The sequence below is a fragment of the Oncorhynchus kisutch genome, linkage group LG3 (assembly GCF_002021735.2).
Source record: "Oncorhynchus kisutch isolate 150728-3 linkage group LG3, Okis_V2, whole genome shotgun sequence".
In the NCBI taxonomy this organism is placed as follows: domain Eukaryota; kingdom Metazoa; phylum Chordata; class Actinopteri; order Salmoniformes; family Salmonidae; genus Oncorhynchus; species Oncorhynchus kisutch.
In genome coordinates, this window is record NC_034176.2 from 61,049,626 (window position 1) to 61,071,961 (window position 22,336).

Genomic DNA, 22,336 nt, shown 5'->3' on the forward strand with positions numbered 1-22,336 from the left:
CTTTGGAGGTTATGATTATGCTAGCTAGCAATGCATACCAGCATTGTGGATCATGAGTAGAAAAGCCTTTAATGTGATGTTTGGATGTGGGTCATGAACTGATCACATTTGAAACTCATGATCCACAATATTCTCTGTACTCTAAGGTCACTGATTGAATGGATAAAGAAATATCTTGCATGTCATACCTTCCCTTCCCTTTGGAACCCTCAAGCACTTTTATTTTCTCCAACAGGCCAGTCTCTCCATATTTTAATAATGTAATTGAAACGTTACTTACTACTAAAGACTAGGTATATAGGACGTCTTTGGTTCTACAAGGTGACATCATAGACTTATCATTCAACAATTGCTTCACAAAGCTGCTGGGTCTCTAAAGCAAGCAGAGGATTTAGTGTTGTTCTGCCAGGACGTCTGAGGTGAGGATGATGGAGATGTGATAAACAAGATGCATGGAAGACATCCTGCTGCAATTTTTCATGTATTTGTAGCCAATCAGGTCCACAGAAAACCTCAGGTGGTAGAGTAAAGCCCATCTACAATACACCATTTTAGTACTGATATTTTATGCTGACTGTAAATGTTTAAGCTACTCCTTATTAATATGTTTTATCATGATTAAACTATATGTATTTATCAGTCATTTGTTAAAATGTAAAGCTTATTTTGACAAATGATAGCTTTTGACAAATATAGACTGCTCCAGTCTGTGAAATTGTCAGTGTTGCTGTGTTTTGTTTGAAACGACTTTGATCATGAAATGGAATGACTGACACCGTGTTTGATCCTGAACCCATTCTTCCTCATCAGTGCTTTTCCTCTCGATCGGAATTCTCACATTATTGTGTAATAATTTGGCACATAGGACCCTGCTGTGGGTTTCTGGAATATGACAATTTACCTGTGTTTCATAGGTGCGGGTATAAGGAGCCGTTCTTCTTCCATGCCCATACTTGGAGCGAGCGGATGGGCGAGGTCACTCCCCAGAAACTACCTGCTGAAGCTCATTTCTCACTTAACCGACAACCCAGAAAGCACACGTTTGAAGAATAGACTTTTCTCCTCCTCTACACGTAAAGGGATTACTTTTTACTGTTGGTGGAACGACTATCCAAATATTATTGAAAACAAATGGGGGCATTTTGGTTCGTGGAGTTGGGCGTATTAATATTATTTCTCCAGGTAAGAGTTTAAAAAAAAGAATTCACTCTAAAGTAGCACGAAATGTAGGCAACGCCATTTACCTGGGAATACGTTGGCTAGTATAGTCTGAACCCGTATCTGGTTCAGCCTACAGGTCTTATTTAAAAACGTATTTATGATCAATTTTCATGATTTGTCGGGTGTTTTTGTTTTAGTCAGCGTTGCGTTATTCTGTTATTTGCTTAATTACCAGGTTAACGCACCCGGATATGTTATTCTGAGTTTTTATACATATGCCACATTTCGCAATAGGGTGCTGTGCTATTTGTAGAATATCAACAATAGTAGTGAGTGGTTATTATGATAGTATAAATGCATTTCTATGGTAATCTGGTGAAGATTTATTTTATCACCGTGTGCCGTTTTTATAAATACAATTCTTTTTTTTTTTCCTTTTGTAAGGCTTTCAGACCAGGGTCGTCGGAGTCAAAATGTCTACCAGGTTTCAATTCAGAAATATACATTTTCAAAGTGGAAAGATATCACTTACAAAGTGGCCGGAGACTAGGAAAAGGTAAGAACTAACTGATGGTAGCTTCCTCGCTGTCAAACATTTTTGCCCGGTCATACGCTAACGCCTTGTTCAAAACAACTGGGAAATATCGAACCTCGGTGCGTTCAAAGCTAAAGGCATAAAACGAGCTCCGACTGGGAAATATCTATTTGAAATGTCTTCCAACTCAAAATTACAATTCGGGCCTCTTTCAAGAGCTCCGACCTGAAGATCACTGGCATCATGATTTGACCTCGTATTTTTCCGAGTCCCAGATGTTTTGAACGCTGCATAAGACCGTGTGTCATCACTTCAGAATACATTTGTTTCATTCACAGCAGACTGTTCTGTTGAATATTTCAGTACACATTGCTAAATGTGTATCCATTGTTCAATTTGTCAGAAGTGGTTCAATTGGAAGTATTTTGTGTTTTAAATATTTGTTCAGTTGCCCCAGAGAGCCTTCGTGATTCCTAATCAAACTGTGCACAGCTGTTTATTGTACAGACAATCCACTGAGCACACATTGTTTTCAGGTTTTGCTATGACTGTGGGCCTTGTCTCTGGCTTCTCTATGAAATTACACTGATTCACAAAATTAATAGAGCAATTTGGTGAGTGAACTTGCTGACAAAAATTGATTTTCGATTTGGTGTGCCCAATATTGTCAGCTGTTTAACTGCACAACATATCAAGAAATACAAGGCTGGTTAGTTTTAACACTCGAGTCTTGCTTTGGTTCTATGTAAAGAATTGACTCATGTGTCTGGGACCGCCAGTAACTCCCTTTGATAAGCCTTTGTTTGTTGAGGTGCGGCTGGCAAGACGACCCTGTACATTACTTGGCAAATATGGCGTGGAACTTTTCTCAGTCATAGTTTGTTTACAATAGAATTGTGGTGTTTTGTCTGATCTGCATTGAGGCTAATGGAGGGATTTTTCACACATTTGCTAAGAAAGCGAAGTGTCACTTACAATTGTGTGACCAATTTAGTATGCTAGATTTGTATTGGTATGGCTTTTAATTATGCTTCAAACAAGTTGTGACTTAATATAAGGCTGTTTTTTCCTTGTAAGGAGGTTGACCAGACTGAGTGAGCTCATCGATGAGACAAACTACCAGAGATTTAGCATAACTGGGCGTGTAGGCATAAGCTCTGAGAGTGAAACTGGTTAGACTTCCTGGAATAACCATTAGGCCGGCCTAGATTCCTCTGAGTGACTTCTGACATTGATTGTCATTCGCGTCAACTGACAGCATATTACAAACGAATAATGCATATCAATGAGAAATGATGCCTCAATCAATCCCTTTTGTGTAGCAACCTATCGTTAAGCTCTTAATTGAAACATGCAACATTAGCAAGCCTATCATCTCATAGGAAAAAAGGCTATATTATTGAACTTGTAACTCCTGTAACGAAGCAGCCAATGTAAATTGTCATTTGCAATTCGAAGGAAAACCTTGTTCTAAACAGTGCACCTGATGCGAGCGGTTCCATATGGGACCGAGATGATCATCTGTTAAACTTAAAGGGGAAATCTAAAGATTTCACAACTAGGATGGGTTCACTAATATGACTAGGATTGTGCCTGTTTGGATTCTCGACAAAGAAAGTTGATATGAAAACCAATAGAACAGGGGAGAAATGCTGGTTTCGATGAGGCAGTCTTAGAAACAGGGAGGCAATTATTTTACAATGGTGGGACTTTGGCAAGGCGACTTTGAAACAAGGTAAGACATAGCTCATAATATGAAGACTGCTAAGATGACGCCGAAGAGGATGGCTGACATTTTACATGCTCCTGACCAATTGTGCGTTAACTTATTTTGAAACTTAATTTGAGCATGATGTTGCTGCTACTGTCTCTTATGACCGCAAATCAATTCTGGACATCAGAACAGGTATTACACACCATGAACTGGAAGAAGCTTTATCCTTTGACGAGTCTGAGAAGACTGTTCTCTACTGGGCACAGGTAGGTAGCCTAATGGTTAGTGTTGGGCCAGTAACCGAAAGGTTGCTAGATCGAATCCCCGAGCTGACAAGGTAAAAATCTGTCAGTTAACCCATGGTTCCTAGGCCGTCATTGTAAATAACAATTTGTTCTTAACAGACTTGACTAGTTAAATATATTTTTTAAATCCCCGTCATTTGCGTGAAGAAGAGGATGCAGATCGGGCTGCGTTCTGAGAATCCGTAGGTGAGTGAGTAAACTGCCATCTGTTCTACTGGCTAACATGCAATTATTGGAAAATTAAGTTGATGACCTATGATTATCCTACCATCGGGACATTAAGAACTGCAATATCTTTTTCAACGAGTTGTGGCTGAACGACGACAGAGCTGGCGGGATTTTCCATGCTCCGGCAGAACAGCGATGCTACGTCTGGTAAGACAAGGGTGTCTTTTTGTCACTAAAAGCTAGTGCACGATGTCAAATATTAAAGAAGGCTCGAGGTATTGCTCGCCTGAGGTAGAGTACCTTATGATAAGTTGTAGACTACACTATCAACCAAGAGTTCTCATCTATATTATTCGTAGCTGTCTACTTACCACCACAGACCGATGCTGGCACTAAGACTGCTCTCAACCAACTCTATAAGGCCATAAGCAAACAAGAAAATGCTCCGCCAGAAGCGGTGCTCCTAGTGACTGGGGACTTTAATGCAGGCAAACTTTTACCAAATTTTACCAGCATTTCACATTTGCAATCAGAGGTGAAGAAATCCTAGACCACCTTTACTCCACACACAGAGATGGATACAAAGCTCTCCCACACCTTCCATCTGGAAAATCGGACTATTGTTCTATCCTCCTGCTTACAAGCAAAAACTAAAGCAGGAAGTTTCAGTGACTTGCTCAATACGGAAGTGGTCAGATGTTGCGGATGCTACGCTAAAGGGCTGTTTTGCTAGCACAGACTGGAATATGTTCTGGGATTTATCCAATGGCATTGAGTCTACTACCTCAGTCATCGGCTTCATCAATAAGTGCATTGACGTCGTACCCACAGTGACCGTACGTACATATCCCAACCAGAAACCATGGATTACAGGCAACATCCGCATCGAGCTAAAGGCTAGAGCTGCGGACACTAATCCGGATGCTTATAAGAAATCCCGCTATCCCCTCAGACTAGAGGTCGACCAATTCTGATTTTTCAATACCGATTATTGGAGGACCAAAAAAACGCAGATACCGAATAATCGGCCGTTTTTATTCATATTTTTTTTATTTGTAATAATGACAATTACATACTGAATGAACTTATTTTACACTAACTTAATACATCAGTAAAATAAATATAGCCTCAAATAAAGAAATGTCCTCAATTTGGTTTAAATAATGAAAAAACAGTGCAATATGTGCCATGTAAGAAAGCTAACGTTTAAGTTCCTTGCTCAGAACATGAGAACATATGAAAGCTGGTGGTTCCTTTTCAATATTCCCAGGTAAGACGTTGTAGGAATTACAGGACTATTTCTCTCTCTACCATTTGTATTTCATATACCTTTGACTATTTGATGTTCTTATAGGCACTTTAGTATTGCCAGTGTAACAGTATAGCGTCCATCCCTCTCCTCGCTCCTCCCTGGGCTCGAACCAGGAACACAACGACAACAGCCACCCTCGAAGCAGCGTTACCCATCGCTCCACAAAAGCCGTGGACCTTGCAGAGCAAGGGGAACAACCACTCCAAGTCTCAGAGCGGGTGACATTTGAAACGCTATTATCCCGCACCCCGCTAACTAGCTAGCCATTTCACATCGGTTACACCAATCTAATCTCTGGAGTTGATAGGCTTGAAGTCATGAACAGCTGCTGGCAAATGCACAAGTGCTGTTTGAATGAATGCTTACGAGCCTGCTGGTGCCTACAATTGCTCAGTCAGACTGCTCTATCAAATCATACTTAATTATAACATGATAACACACAGATATACGAGCCATAGGTCATTAATATGGTCGAATCCAGAAACCATAATCTCGAAAACAAGACGCTTATTCTTTCAGTGAAATACGGAACCGTTCCATATTTTATCTAACAGGTGTCATCCATAAGTCTAAATATTCCTGTTACATTGCACAGCCTTAATTACGTAAAATTCTGGAAAATTAGGTGGCCCAAACTGTTGCAAATACACTGACTGCGTGCAATGAACGCAAGAGAAGTGACACAATTTCACCTGGTTAATATTGCCTGCTTACCTGGGTTTCTTTTAGCTAAATATATAACCTTGGGTTACTGCATTTGCATAACAGGCAATCTCCTCGTGGAGTGCAATGAGAGGCAGATGGTTAGAGCATTGGACTAGTTAACTGTAAGGTAGCAAGGTTGGATCCCCCGAGCTGACATGAAGAGAATCTGTCGTTCTGCCCCTGAACGCGGCAGTTAACCCACCGTTCCTAGGCGGTCATTGAAAATAAGAATGTTTTCTTAACTGACTTGCCTAGTTAAATAAAGGTGTAAAAAAAACAACAACAATTGCCCAAATCGGGGTCCAAAAATACAGATTTCCGATTAAAATGAGAACTTGAAATCGGCCCTAATTAATCGGTCTACCTCAGACGAACCATCAAACAAGCAAAGTGTCAATACAGGATTAAGATTGAATCCTACTACACCGGCTCTGACGCTCGTCATATGTGGCAGGGCTTGAGAACTTTTACGGACTACAAAGAGAAACCCAGACGTGAGCTGCCCAGTGACTCGAGCATCGAGGCATGGCATCGAGGCAAGCAACACTGAAGCATGCATGAGAGCACCAGCTGTTCTGGATGACTAACGCTTTCGGTAGCCGAAGTGAGCAAGACCTTTGCAGGTCAACGTTCACAAAGCTGCGGGGCCAGAAGGATTACCAGGACGTGTACTCAAAGCATGCACGGACCAACTGTCAAGTGTCTTCACTGACATTTTCAACCTCTCCCAGACAGTCTGTAATACCTACATGTTTCAAGCAGACCACCGTAGTAGTCCCTGTGCCCAAGGAAGTAAAGGTAACCTGCATAAATGATTATCGCCCTTTAGCACTCAAATCGGTAGCCATGAAGTGCTTTGAAAGGCTGGTCATGGCTTACGTCAACAGCATCTTCCCGGTTACCCTAGGCCCACTCCAATTCGCATACCGCTCCAACAGATGATGCAATCGCACTCCACAGTGCCCTTTCCCATCTGGACAAAAGGAACACCTATGTGAGAATGCTGTTCATTTACTACAGCTCAGCGTTCAACACCATAGTGCCCAGGAAGCTCATCACTAAGCTAAGGACCCTGGGATTAAACTCCTTCTTCTGCAACTGGATCCTGGACTTCCTGATGGGCCTCCCCCAGCTGATAAGAGTAGGCAACATGTCTGCTATGCTGATCCTCAACACTGGTACCCCTCAGGGGTGTGTACTTAGTCCCCTCCTGTACTCCCTGTTCACGCATGACTGCACGACTCCAACACCATTAAGATTGTCGATGACACAAGTGGTAGGTCTGATCACCGACAACGATGAGACAGCCTATAGGGAGGTGGTCAGAGAACTGGCAGTGTGGTGCCAGGACAACCACCTCTCCCTCAATGTGAGCGAGACAAAGGAGCTGATTGTGGACTACAGGGAAAGGCGGGCCGAACAGGCCCCCATAAACATCAACAGGGCTGTAGTGGAAAGGGTTGAGTGCTTCAAGTTCCTTGGTGTCCACATCATCAACAAACTATGTTGGTTCAAACACACCAAGACAGTTCAGGCGGGCACGACAAAACCTTTCCCCCTCTGGAGACTGAAAAGATTTGGCATGGGTCCCCAGATCCTCAGATCTACAGCTGCATGGTTGAGACCATCCTGACCGGTTGCATCATCACCTGGTATCACAACTGCTCGGCATCTGACCGTGAGGCGCTACAGAGGGTAGTGCGTATGGTCCAGTACATCACTGGGTCCAAGCTTCCCAAGGCTCCTTAACAGCTTCTACACCTAAGCCATTAGATTGCCAAACAATTAATAAAATGGCAACTGGACTATTATATTGACCCATCCATTTGTTTTGTGCACTGCTGCTACTCGCTCTTTATTATCTATGCGTAGTCACTTCACCCCTACCTACATGTACAAATTACCTCAACTAACCTGTACCCCCGCACACTGACTCGGTACTGGTACCCTCTGTATATAGCCTTGTTTTTTATTCTATATTAATTTAGTTTATTTGTTAAATATTTGCTTAACTCTTGAACTGCGCTGTTGGTTAAGGGCTTGTGAGTAAGCATTTCACCGTATCTATGGCTTTCACATGACTTGGAGTACAGATACTGTTATATTTTTGTGAAGAATTAAGGTATTGGTCAGACAAACCTTTGAGTGGTCATGTGATAATGAACTAGAATGTATCGGCCTGAACGTTACACTGTCTCCCCAACTGTCTTTTACCCTCATTGGAATGTATAGGCCACCTTCCACCAAAAGTGTGTTTTTTGATCAGTTTAATACCATGCTTAGGGAATGTGATTTTGGGAAAGAGGTCATCTTAATGGGAGATTAACATTAATTAAGACAAGTGTTGTAGGAAAACCCTCAAATGGATCACTAATACCTTTGACCTTACACAGCTAGTTAAAGGGCCAACCAGGGTGACTTGTTGCACTAAAACACAGATTGATTTGGTGTTCAGTAATAAACCAGAGAGTGACTAAATCATTTAATATGGTTACTGGGTTGTCTGATCATAATCTGACACTTATAGCCAGAAAGCTGTCTAAGAGCAGGTTTAACCTCTCTACTGTTAGAAAGCCGGATCAACTCAGAATACCTAAGAGTGAATTAAATAATTTTGAAAAGGCAATTAAGGGAATAAACTGGAATGATCTCTTGTCCTATACAGACGTGGAAGCTGATAGTCAGGTTTTTCTATCCACAATCCAGACTACAATAAATGGCTTCCTAAAGAAAATCAAATCCAAACCTGGCCAAAAGAGCACTCTTCCTTGGCTAAATGGAGAAATCTGGAAATTGATGAAAGAACGAGATTATGCTCTAAAAATAGCCCTAAAATATAAATTAGAGCATGACAGACGTAGGTTTACCATGTTGAGAAATAAGGTGATGAAAGAAATCAGACAGGCCAAGGCAAACTTTTTTTTATTAACATAATTGGTGAAGCAAAGGGAAATTCTAAATTGATATGGGAGAATCTTAAAAAAGTTAACAGGGAAAGACTATAGTAACACTGCAAAAAGACTATAAATCTTGGTGAATAACAATCTAACACAGGATGCAGTCGGAATAGCAATAGCCTTCAATTCCTACTTTATTGACTCTGTCAGGGTACTGACACAGAACCCCTCCACTTGTTTCTTGGGCTCAGTGCTAGTGAATGACACTCAACCTGTCTTCATCATAAGGGAGGTTTCTGAGTCAAAGGTGAACACGGTGATTAGCTCACTAAAGAACTCTAAAGCCAAAGATGTGTTTGGGATGGACTCTACCTTTCTTAAACTACAAAGAGTCACTCATTGGCCCCATTACTAAGGTCACCAACACATCTATTGGTCTCGGTGTGTTTCCAAGGGTATGGAAGTCGGCCATAATAACGTCCGTCTTTAAATCAGGCGACCCTGCTGACGTGAGTAACTACAGGCCCATTAGTATACTACCTGTGGTGTGAAAGGTTGTTGAAAAGTGTGTAGCAGAACAACTGATTGCCCACCTCAACAACAGCCCCTTCACATTACACTCCATGCAGTTTGGCTTCAGAGCGAAACACTCCACAGAAACGGCCAACTGCTTTCTTCTGGAAAATGTGAAGTCCAAGATGGACAAATGGGGTGCTGTTGGGGCTGTGTTTCTGGACCTAAGGAAGGCTTTTGATACTGTTAACCATGAGATTCTCATCACAAAATTGTCCAAGTTCAACTTTTCCCCTGATGCCTTGAGATGGATGAAATCATACCTTGAAGGCAGAACTCAGTGTGTCAGAGTGAGCAATGAGCTGTCGCCCACTCGTAGCTATGATGTGGGCGTGCCCCAAGGGTCAATACTGGGGCCCCTCCTGTTCAGCCTGTACATTAATGATCTGCCTTCTGTCTGTACTGGGTCTGAAGTTCAAATGTATGCAGATGATACAGTGATATATGTGCATGCAAAGAGCAAACAACAAGCTGCACAAGAACTCACTACTGTAATGGTCCAGGTTACAAAGTGGCTCAGTGACTCGTGTTTGCATCTCAATGTGAAAAAAACTGTTTGCATGTTCTTCACAGAGGGCAACAGATGCTACTGAGCCAGATGTCTATGTGTCAGGGGAGAAGCTTCAGGTGGTATCCGATTTTTATTTTATTTTTTTAAGTACCTTGGCATCATACTTGATTCCAACCTCTTTTAAAAATCATGTGAAAAAGGTCATTCAAATAACCAAATTCAACCTAGCTAATTTCCGATTTATACGAAATTGTTTGACTACAGAGGTAGCAAAACTGTACTTCAAATCTATGATACTCCCCCACTTAACATACTGCTTGACTAGTTGGGCCCAAGCTTGCTGTACAACATTAAAACCTATTCAGTCTGTCTACAAACAGGCTCTCAAAGTGCTTGATAGGAAGCCCAATAGCCATCATCATTGTCACATCCTTAGAAAGCATGAGCTCTTGAGTTGGGAAAATCTTGTGCAATACACTGACGCATGTCTTGTATTCAAGATCCTCAATGGCCTGGCTCCCCCTCCACTCAATATTTTTGTTAAACAGAAAACCCAGACATATGGCAGCAGATCCACAAGGTCTACCATGAGAGGTGACTGTATAGTTCCCCTAAAGAAAAGCACCTTTAGTAAATCTGCATTCTCTGAGAGCTTCCCATGTCTGGAATACACTGCCATCAGACACACATAACTGCACCACATATCACACTTTCACAAAATGCTTGAAGACATGGCTAAAGGTTTTGTGATTTGTGAACATGGTCCCTAGCTGTGTGTTGCCGCTCTCCATGTTGTCTGTAGCTTGTGAGGTGTGGAAACACTGTTGCTTTTATGAATTTTGTCTTGCTGCTTTTTGTTTTATGTTGCTCTGTCTGTATGCTATGTCTTGCTTGTCCTATGTTGCTATTGTCTATATTGTAATTGTTTTTAATAACCTGCCCAGGGACTGCGGTTGAAAATTAGTCGGCTGGCTATAACCGGCACTTTTACTGAAATGTTGATTAATGTGCACTGTCCCTGTAAAAATAAAAATCAACTCAACTCAACCTTTAGAATGTCTTAGAAATCCAAATATTACACTACCGTTTAAAAGTTTGGGGTGACTTAATGTCCTTGTTTTTGAAAGAAAAGCACACTGTCGATTTAAAATAACATCAAATTGATCAGAAATACAGTGTAGATGTTGTAAATGACTATGGTAGCTGGAAACTGGTATTTTTTTTTTTTATAAAAAAAATTACGGGATATCTAGAGGCCCATTATCAGCAACCATCACTCATGTGTTCCAATGGCATGTTGTGTTAGCTAATCCAAGTTTATCATTTTAAAAGGCTAATTGATCATTAGTAAACCATTCTGCAATTATGTTAGCACAGCTGAAACTGTTCTGATTAAAGAAGCAATTAAACTGGCCTTTATACTAGTTGAGTATCTGGAGAATCAGCATTTGTGGGTTTGATTACAGGCTCAAAATGGCCAGAAACAAAGACCTTTCTTCTGAAACTCATCAGTCTATTCTTGTTCTAGAAATGAAGACTATTCCATGCAAGAAATTGCCAAGAAACTGAAGATCTCGTACAACGCTGTGTATTGCTCCCTTCACAGAACAGCGCAAACTGTCTCTAACCAGAATAGAAAGAGGAGTGGGAGGTCCCGGTGCACAACTGAGCAAGAGGACAAATACATTAGTGTCTAGTTTATGAAACAGAGGCCTCACAAGTCCTCAACTGGCAGCTTTATTAAATAGTACCCGCAAAACACCAGTCTCAAAATGTCAACTGTGTAGAGGCAACTCTGGGATGCTGGCCTTCTAGCACAGATTGTGCTTAATTTGCACATCTCCCCTTAGAATTCACGAATGGGCATTTGACTGTAAAGCTACTCCAGTACTTTTCTCAGTGTAGCCTATTTTTCTCTGGAAAAAAATGCAAGATTGACTTTGAGCAAAACAGTAGGAAATGTAGCATTCGAAATATGATGACCATGTGGTGTGTTTGCCAAAAAGTTCACTGTAAGCTAATTTACTTTATATGGATGCTAGCCAAATAGCGTTGCACTTAGGCATCTGAAAATGAAGCTGTTCTCTGCCAAATGTGACTAATGTGTTTTGTGTGATTAACTATAGTTGCACGTTCCTGATCACTCTATTGAAGCAAAAAACAGGACTTTCAAAATAAAATGCAGATGTCGTGGTTTAAAATGCATATTTCTGAACTCTAAATGGACCCCTGATGTGACTATAGGCTATTGAATATTTGAAAGTCGCAAAAAAAACTTGCTTCAGGCTACACACGCTTTTCTCTCGCTCATATTTTCACACTTCAGACTATTCTCAATGTAATCTTGTCTTTACTAATATGTCATTTGTTTTTATTTAGAATGGTTCATTATCAAATTTGTCAGGAGTAAAAATACATGTTGTCTGTATGCACACGAATAGCGACTGGAGGCCACTTTCCCGCAGTTTGTTTTTCACTCCTGCCAGGTAGTCTACTCCGGCTTAATATCAGCAGCTGAGAAATGAATATAGTAGCAGCTGAGAAATAAATATAGTAGCAGCTGGGATCCTGTTTTTAGTGGCAACCAACTCTCCTTTCACATGGGATTGCATATAAAAATGTCTGAGTTTATAAGAACAATAGTTTCACTCTGCAACAGTCACTGTTCCAGGAGCATGCAGCCTTTTGCTGTGCAACAGGTGATATTCTGCCCAAACTCTATGCCATGGGCTCTCCAACCCATCTCCTGCAGCTACCCAGTGCTTAATTTGGGAAACAAGTGAAATCTGTTCGGGAACAACGCTTGTAACATGTTTTCACAAAACGTATATCATTAAACTGTTGACAGGGGAGGAGATGGAAACGCACAGTGAGATTCTGTAGCAAAAGGTAATGTCAGCCTTTTAATTATGAAAATGCCCTGTTACTAAGCTATTCATCACCTAAGCCTATACGTTCTCTCCTTGAGTCATGGATAGAAAGTTTGGAGTGTAGCATAATGGAACAGAACATCCAGTTTGCATAATACAGTCCACAGGCAATTACTAGAATTTGTTTAATTGGAGTATAGCCTAGCTAGACTAATTGTATCCAATTACCCATTTTCAGTTTATGGTCAGTAGGCTATACCTAGGGCTGTTGTGGTTACCGTATTACTGCCACACCGGCAGTAATGAGGCAGAACCGCAGTCAAATACCACCTGACCGTTGAGTCACGGTAATCTCTATTTATCCCCCTCCTGTTCACCCATGACTGCGTGGCCAACCACATCAAGTTTGCAGATGACACAAGTGTTAGGCCTGATTTAGCACCAATGATGAGACAGCCAGTTGTAAAACAAATGTTTTTGTTACAGGTGGCCTGATTCTATTTTTGTTGCTCTGGACTTCAGCTTTACCACCTACATCTTTCTTTAATTTGTTCAACTCTTTGACGGCCACCATCTTGCCTAAAGAGTGGTAGTCGCTGTACCTCTACCTACCTAATTCTCTAGTACCTAACACTCAATAGAATGAGCAGAAAGCAGAAGTGGGTACTGTGGCATACATCTAGTTCAGTTTTTACATCTGAAAACCACACTTCCATATCTTTCTCAACCACACATTTCTTCTTGTCTTGTGTGTCATTGTGTAATTTCTGCATAACATTTAGCCAGTTCATTAGGCTGGAAAGAGGTGTATTGATTTGGGGTTTCTAAATAATACTCAATCAACTTCTTTTGTAAGCTAATAGGAGCATAATGATACATTGAGACCTCTTTGTAGAGCTAGGTCAATGCCTCAGGATGTTTATAGTAGTCATGTGAAACCAGCTGTTGCCTGCCTGTCCTTGAGTCTCAACCCAGGGCTGGGCAAGTCAACTCTGCTCTCTGTCCACACAGGATGATTCTAGTAGACTACTTGTATACCATGACAGCTTAATCTCCACCTGGTACATTGTATATTGTTCTAAGTTGCACAGTACTAGTTATACATGTCATGTTAATAGTTACATGAGGATATGGGTCAATTTACTCTTTTGCAAGTCTGACATGTTGTGCGTTTTTACATTGTGCATGTAATAAGCCCTGCATAATGTCTTTGCATCAGATCAGAGCTGCGATCATGAGGCGACTAGGCCTAGGTGTTTTAGGCCATTTTGCTGCTTTGTTACTATGACCAGTATTCCATTTATACATTTACTGAGAGTCTGGTGGCTCTTATCAGTTCATCAAGAACCCACTGATGTTATAAATTTGATATTGGGATGGTGCTTTAAATCTTTTCCTGTTACCGAAGTGCTTTCAATGGTTACTATTTAAGCCCACATGCATATTACTTTTAAAATATCCTCTGACCACCTTTCTCTTTGACCTTGCAGTGGTTTTTGATGACTGCACCAGCCGTACCAGCTTTCTCTTTCACTCCGAGGATTCACGCTTCAAAGTAGATGGCGACGGGACGCTGAAACTGAAGAGGGGGCTGACTCTGCATAATGGACATAAGGAGTTCTATGTCTCTACCCAGTCCAAGGGCAAGAAGATCACGGTTCCAGTCAGAGTGCTACATGAGGCCAGACATGGCCACCACCACAATCACCATGAGATGACCACCCAGCCCAAGGTATATGACTGGTTAAATTAATGAGACTATGGTGTCCTCTAGTGGATAGATGGGCAACTGCATCTCTGGAAGGGTTTCAATGACATGTATAGCTGGAAATATTCTAATTCTGTCATTTTCAAGTCAATTGAAGTTTGATGGCAGTTTCTGTAAAATGCTCTATGTATTTTGGTGCTTGTAAAACCATGGACTTGATATTTCATGTTTTTTGTTTCAATTCCACAGCCAGAAGAAAGTCTGTCTCTACCTGTTCTGAACTTCCCCAAGTCTTCAGGAGGTCTGAAAAGAAGGAAGAGGGACTGGGTCATTCCTCCCATCAACTTCCCAGAGAATGACCGAGGCCCGTTCCCCAAGAATATGGTGCAGGTAAGTGTCTTGTAGGTCAAGGATCGTTTTTCCATTACTCTAATATCAGCGTTGGACATTTCGTCATTGATGTGATTTCTATTATCCTTGTAAACCAGATCAAGTCCAGCAATGATAAAGAGGTGAAGATCCAGTACAGCATCACTGGCACTGGGGCAGACCTACCTCCTGTGGGACTCTTCACTGTGGACAAAAACTCTGGAATACTCTATGTGACCCAGCCTTTGGACAGGGAGAGAAAAGACCAATACATTGTACGGTTTGCGTATCCTAATTTTCTTACCTTGACTTAATTGAAAACTGATTATATGTCGTTTTAAAGTAATGTTTGTCGTTACTTTTCTCTCTAGCTCCTAGCCCATGCTGTTGCAGTGGGTGCAGGTATAGCTGAGGATCCCATGGAGATCATTGTGAAAGTCATCGATATGAATGACAACAAACCTGTATTTACCCAAGATCCATTTACGGGAACAGTTCCTGAAGCATCAAAACCAGGTATGTTGTTCACACACACTCAGTATTTACAATACTTAATAATGTTTTTTAAGGAGAATTATGCTAGGACGATTCAGATCTTTTCTTCACTCTGTTCAGGTGATGAGGTCATGCAGGTAACGGCCACTGATGCTGATGAGGAGGGCTCTGCCAATTCTGATGTCAGATACACCATTCTCAGTCAGGAGCCTCCACTACCAAGCCCCAACATGTTTGTCATCAACCCTGTGACTGGAGGGATTCGGGTTAACGCACCTGGGTTGGACAGAGAGGTTGGTCTCTTTTCAAATCAATAGTATTGTCGATCCCTTATTCATTGTGTATATTCTACATGCATTACACTTGTGATTCTGATTTTAATTTTCTACTTAATTTGTCAGAAAATTCCCAAATATACTTTGGCAATCCAAGCTGCCGATATGGAGGGAAATGGCCTTACCGGCTTTGGCAAAGCCATCATTACAGTAACTGACAGCAATGACAACGCGCCACAGTTTGTGACGCCTTCGGTAAGCACATTTCTGAAGGCAAAATTTAAAATTGCCGCCTCACAATCGTTTTAACACATAATGGAATTGCCCTTTCTTTGTTGCTTTATAATCATGTGTCTCTCCTTTGCAGTACACTGTGTCAGTCCCAGAGAATAAAGTGGATGCCTTGGTGGTGAAAATGCCAGTGACTGATGGAGATGAGCCTCACTCCTCTGCCTGGGCCACCACCTACAAGATAGTTGACGGGGACCCTCAAGGCCTTTTCAGTGTGAGCACAGGCCCTAGCAAGCTGGAGGGCATCATTACAACCGCTAAGGTATGTTGAAATCCTCTCCTATAGATATATTTGAGCTTCTACTCTGGACGTGCAGCAAAAGAAGCCGGTCAATGTAGCTTTTTAGCTGCTTTTCTGGAATGATATCCTGGAAGAAGTCATTTTCACTCCCCTTCGTATTTATTTGGACAGTGACACTGAAACATTTTAAGATGACTCTATACTCTAGTGTTTTTTAAATTAGAGATCCAATATTTCATATGAGCCGACAGTACACAATATCCCATTTTTATTTGACTTTGTGCCCAGATGCTCACGATTTTGGCGGCAGTAAGAAAGCCATCGCCATCTGCGCCCGTTCGACATGGCCTAGTTTCACCTTTTTTATTACTTCTAAACAAACTTTTTGGGGTTCTCGTACACTTACAATGTTTTGATTCTTCCTTAAACAGTCACTAAGATTATATTTGGTTGTGAACTTTGCAAAATAACAATTTTGGATGCAGCAGTTGTTAGCTAGAATACTTACGCTCTATGATATGCTGTAGCAAAAGCTAGCCAAAGAGCCATTTTACTGGTTGACGTGTTAAGTATAATGCAGTTGATTTGCAATGACACAAACATTATATTAAACAGGGCATTCATATCAGTCTTAAAATCCAATTTATTATCTATAAGAAGTGTGAAATGGACTCATAAGCAGCATGTAAATATAGGCATTTTTTTGCTGGAGTTCTATAAGGCCACCAACTGTCTTTGCATATTGCCCTCGTGCAGCAAACACAGATGGGTCTATAGAAAATACATTATTTGCCATGCATGTCTCTTTTTTTTATTGTAAATAAGAATGTTTCTAAACCCTTCTACATTTGTGTGTATGCTACCATTTTATTATGGATAATCATGGATGACTTGAATCACGATGAGTGAGTTCAAGGGATGAATTGCATACCCCCAAATTTTTTTTATTGGGAATGGTGAGAGGTTGGCATGTTTTGGGGGTATGAACTTTTTGCCTCCAACTTTCTCACTAATCATTATTCACGATTCATTCAGGATTATCTGTAATCATGGTAGCATCCACATAATGTAACGTTGTTCAGAAACATATTCTTATTTACAATAAGTGATTCTTATTTACCAGTCATTTCTAATGGGCACAACAAACTGAAAATACATCCAAGTTTGTAGTTGCAAGCTTGACTTGGTCATGGCGTGCGAGGAATATGGGACCAAATAATCAACTTTGACTACTTTAATACTCTGAATTTGTAGAAATACGTATGACTAAGAAGGGGCAAGATGCATGAAGTGCTTTTATTTATAAATGGTAAAATGGATATTTATGAAAATACCCTCAATGAAAAGTTACATTTTGTACCGTTGCTTCATATGAAACAAATTATATAAAATCCTGGATTAAGGAGCCAAATTAAAAGTTTTGGCTACGTTGTCCAAATGTGTAGGGGAGAGTATGATTGTAGATATAAATGCCATTATCCTGATTCTATAATGTCTGAAGGATTCCTATGCTGATGGGCTTTTCTGTTCTTTCAACACAGCCGCTTGACTTTGAGAAGAACAACAAGTACACTCTGCTGGTCACTGTGCAGAATGAAGTCCCATTCGCAGTCAGCCTGCCCACCTCCACTGCTACTGTTGTAGTGAATGTGGAGGATGTGAATGAAGCTCCAGTCTTCACCCCAGTGGAGAAGATTATCAGGAAACCTGAGGACATCCCTGTTGACAGTGACCTGGTTCTGTACACCGCCACAGACCCAGACACTGCAAGGAATCAGAAAGTCACGTAAGATTAGAACTTCATTTACAATTTTTTGTAAATGTTTTGTAAGATTTGAAGAGGAAAACATTTTTCAAATGACGACTGTACAGGTTGTAAGCAATGCTCTTATTTTTTACATTTACTACACAGATACAAGATACGCAATGATCCTGCTGGATGGCTAAGTATCAACAAAGACACTGGGCTGATCAAAGTCAAGAGCCTCATGGACAGAGAATCCACTTTTGTCCAAGACAACAAATACTCTGTTATTGTTCTGGGCATCGACAACGGTATTTAATGTTCCCTTTATCTAATGTTAATATTTAAAATTTAGTAAATGACCACACTCTAAACTTGACCCTTTGAGTGACAGTGCTCTAATTTGGATATGCAGATGAAATCCCGGCAACTGGCACTGGCACCCTTATCATAGAGCTGGAGGATGTGAATGATAATGCTCCAACCATCGACGAGAGTGTGATCAGGGTCTGCAACAAGGAGTCCTCCCCACAGCTGCTGTCAGTCACTGATAAAGACAGCGCGGGCTTTGCTGCTCCATACACCGTACAGCTTCAGGGGTCGTCCCATTCTAACTGGACTGCCAGAATGAACGACACAAGTCTGTATTGATTTTTCCCAGAACTACAGTACTTTCCCCCCTTTAAAACAATTGCGTTGTTAAATGTTACCTGTTTTCCATTTCAGAGACGGGCATTATCCTGACACTGAAGACTGTGTTGGACAGTGGCGATTACATGGTTGTCCTGAGAGTGTCTGACAACCAGGGCCTGCACCATGATAGCACCATCCAGGCCTCTGTGTGTGACTGCAAAGGAGTAGATGTCCAGTGTACCGATAAAGCTGTAGCAGGCTTCGGCATCTCTAGCATTCTGGGAATTCTAGGAGCAGTCTTACTACTCCTATGTAAGTTGTTCATTTGTTTAACCCGGCACTAAAGTGTTTAGTCAGTGCTGTCCTCGACGCGTACATATGTAATTGTTAATAGACAGTGATGTACTAGTGTGTTAAGGCCCTGTGTTTATGTTGTGCCCCAGTGTTGTCTCTTCTGCTGCTCATGTTCCTGCGGAAGAGAGGTGGTGAGAAGAAGGAGCCTCTGCTGCAAGAGGATGATGTCAGGGACAACATCTACTACTATGACGAGGAGGGAGGTGGCGAGGATGACCAGGTGAGGGGAGCACTCAGAACAAGCTACTAGGCCAGGGCTCCCCAACTGTCTCAAAGTTTTTCAACAGAACATACTGTCAGCGTGACACGTATATGTCCCTGGATAAGCTCTCACAATATTAGCATTTATTAAATGCATTCATATAGGCCACTAAGTTACTTATTCAATGAGAAGTTGTATTTCCCCTCGGACACAATCTTGTGGATGTCTGGTTTGATGGATTACTGCGATGTTGATGTGCAGACAGTCCTCGATTGACTTTGTGATAAGCAGGTTCCTGTCATAAGGAAAATGAGGACTCTCATTAAGTCGATCCAAACATTGTTAGCACAAAAAAATGCATGTTTCTTTATTGTGCTGTATTCCTCTGAGCATGCCACCCAAAACACACACAGGGACTCGGCACTCCTGAGCGCATCCCTTATATGTCTGGAATTCAATCGTTTTTTTGTTGTTGCCTCATCCAGCGAGGGTATAATTTTTTTTTAGCAACGGAGGAGAATTCTCCACCTGGGTGGACTGAGGATTACGTACAAACGCAATGATATCCTTTGGCTTGCTGTGGTCTTCAAATCTGGTGGATAAGTTCTCTCAGCTGCTTGGTGAAATCTTCCATCACCTCTGACAATGCTGCGGCCTGGTCCCTCTGCTTGTCGTGTCTTCAGTGTGCTGAAGTGCAGTAGCCTTCCAGATAAGTCCAAATCGAACAACTCAAGCTTCCTAGTAAAGAACTCAAATTTCTCCATGTCCACAACTGTTTCCCACTTCCCACAGATTGAACCTGTTTTAAGTTACAGAATATGTCTGCAAAACGCTGTGTGCAGCTTACAGTTAATAATTAAATGTTTCTGTGTCTGGCCTCTATGGGGCGGAAGGGCACTGAGTTTTATGCTTAGATCCACAATTACGTCAGATTTAATTATTTGCAAACAGCGATATTTTCATTGCAAATAAGACATTGGGAAAAGATGGAGCTATGAACACATCTCTGTACATTCTTATCAACATCGATTTTCATTAGCCACCTTCTGGAGACTTTGAGAGGTACCTTTTATCTTGCTATCAAGTAAATTGTTCTGAACAAATGGTCATCTTAAAATAAGTAGTGTAGGCTACATGACTTGTGTTTTTCCCCCACCAATCAACGCACAGAAGTTGACTAATTGAATAGACACATTTTGAGCTTAATCAGATAAAAAAAATTGTCACTGAGTTTATTATGTACTAATCATGTGTTAAACATGTTAAATTTGTTGTGTAGGCCAATTGTGCTAATATTTACTATGTTCTGGCCCACTGACTGTTGGCTCAGAAAAAAGTTGGCCCGGGACCAAACCTGGTTGACGAACCCTGGACTAGGCTTTTCCAAGGGTCCTTTTTTTATTTATTATGATGTACATGTTATTGCAAACCATTGCATCTGTCACTAAATGTTTTTACGTTTCTGTGTCTTCTGGTCCTGTAATATAATACATGTCTGTACATCTTTCCACCTTCAGGATTTCGACTTGAGTGTCCTGCACAGAGGTCTGGATAACCGTCCTGATGTTTTCCGTAATGACATCGCTCCAACCATGGCCCGGCCAGAGTATCGTCCACGACCCGCCAACCCAGCCGACATTGGCAACTTCATTGATGATGTGAGTCAAGTCTTGAACTGATTTATACTATGAGTAGAATGCACAGTTAAGGTCATATCTAGGTCTTCTGGAGATGATTTGTCATGGAAATAACTGGATTTGACATGGATAATGTCAGAATGCATGTTTAGAAATTGTGCTGTATGTTCACCAAGGTGGTAAAATGTAATCTTTCTGTTGACCAGAACCTGAAGGCAGCTGACAACGACCCCACTGCCCCTCCCTACGACTCCCTCCTGGTGTTTGACTATGAAGGAGGTGGCTCTGAGGCCGGCTCCCTCAGTTCCCTCAACTCCTCCAATTCAGGAGGCGACCAGGACTACGACCTCCTTCAAGAGTGGGGCCCACGCTTCAAGAAGCTGTCTGACATGTACGGAGGAGGAGAGGATTGAGAAGTCAGTCAGCCACTAAACCTTTTTGCTTGGAAACTGTCCGGTTCTCCACACTTGGGTCTGTAGACTGAGGTCATTTCTTTATTTTCCCCCTTTTTGATGCGTTTCGGGCACATCTACAGTTTGGCAATTTGATTTGTGCAGACATGGGACCATTTTAGAAAAATGTGTTCAATGCTCGTCTTCAGCATGGGGAGGGTGGCACACTCTTGGCTCTGCACTAGCAGGATGTTGACATGGATTTTACACAGTTCAGCAGTTCTTTCTAATGGACTCTTAACAACCCCAGATTGTACTTGAATTTAATATGCTTTGTTTGCTGTTTTTTGCTTCTATGTTGGCGTCGTATCGAAGTTCTTTTTTAAAAAATGGATATATATATAAAGATCCTTTGGCATGAAATTGAAGTTACTGGAAGCCAAATGAGCCTTACGATTTTTGTTAGCATTTATTGAGCTTGATAATAAACTTAAGTTTGGATTGCTTTATTCCTTTTCATTTTAATCATATTAATCACTAAGTATATATTTTTTTTTCCTGAAGAAGCTCCGTTCTGCTTTTTTAAATTAAAGATATCCTTTGGTACAATATTTGTATTAAATACATTGTATTTTGTCTTATTTTGAATTAAATGATTCAAATTCACAGCTGAGACACTAGATGGCGATGATTGAATAAAACAGGTCTTGGTCAATGAATGATGGCATTTCCTTGTCCCGCAGAACAGATTGTACAAGTTATAGTTAAGTAATAAGGCCGGAGGGGGTGTGGTGTATATGGTCAACATATCTCGGCTAAGGGCTGTTCTTATCCACGATGCAGCACGGGGTGCCTGGACAGAGCCTTTAGCCGTGGTTTATTGGCCATATACCACAAAACCCTGAGGTGCCTTACTGGTTACAAATGTAATTAGAGCAATAAAAATGTGTATTTTGTCATATCAGTCCGTATACCATGGGTATCAGCCAATCCGCAGGGCTCGAGCCATTTATAGGCTACCTTAGACATTTAGACTCATGTGTGTGATTTAAGGCACAATGTGCAATTTTAAACATTTGTTTTGTCTTAGCCTTCAGAGTAGGAGGTTAAGGTCATTGTATTTGTATTTTCCTGCCATCTGTTCAAGCAAGTGAATTCTTGCCCACATCATAAATAAAAAGTTACGGTTGCTTTTAGTTGTCTACCCCACGCACCTCCTTTGGTTGCCTCAATAGGATGCACTT

At 41.2% G+C, this 22,336-nt stretch overlaps 1 protein-coding gene across 1 annotated transcript; it reads left to right on the top strand.

Annotated features, from left to right (window-relative positions):
- Window positions 1-919: 919 nt before the first annotated feature.
- Window positions 920-22,288, top strand: LOC109886448 (B-cadherin). The gene is made up of 16 exons (XM_031809720.1): window positions 920-1,182; window positions 1,606-1,717; window positions 14,242-14,483; window positions 14,709-14,849; window positions 14,948-15,103; window positions 15,200-15,344; window positions 15,444-15,616; window positions 15,725-15,853; window positions 15,966-16,151; window positions 17,672-17,916; window positions 18,043-18,185; window positions 18,290-18,514; window positions 18,601-18,819; window positions 18,951-19,081; window positions 20,581-20,721; window positions 20,907-22,288. Exons 1-16 carry the CDS (start codon window positions 1,132-1,134, stop codon window positions 21,111-21,113), a joined length of 2,646 nt encoding a protein of 881 aa, XP_031665580.1. The 5' UTR covers window positions 920-1,131; the 3' UTR covers window positions 21,114-22,288.
- The last annotated feature ends 48 nt before the right edge of the window (window positions 22,289-22,336 follow it).

Bases quoted from the DNA above. Each gene is read 5' to 3' on its own strand.
- LOC109886448 (XM_031809720.1), top strand. From the start codon at position 1,132: ATGGGGGCATTTTGGTTCGTGGAGTTGGGCGTATTAATATTATTTCTC. The intron at 18,820-18,950 runs GTAAGTTGTTCA...GTTGTGCCCCAG, and splicing joins AGCAGTCTTACTACTCCTAT to TGTTGTCTCTTCTGCTGCTC. The intron at 20,722-20,906 runs GTGAGTCAAGTC...TCTGTTGACCAG, and splicing joins TTGGCAACTTCATTGATGAT to AACCTGAAGGCAGCTGACAA.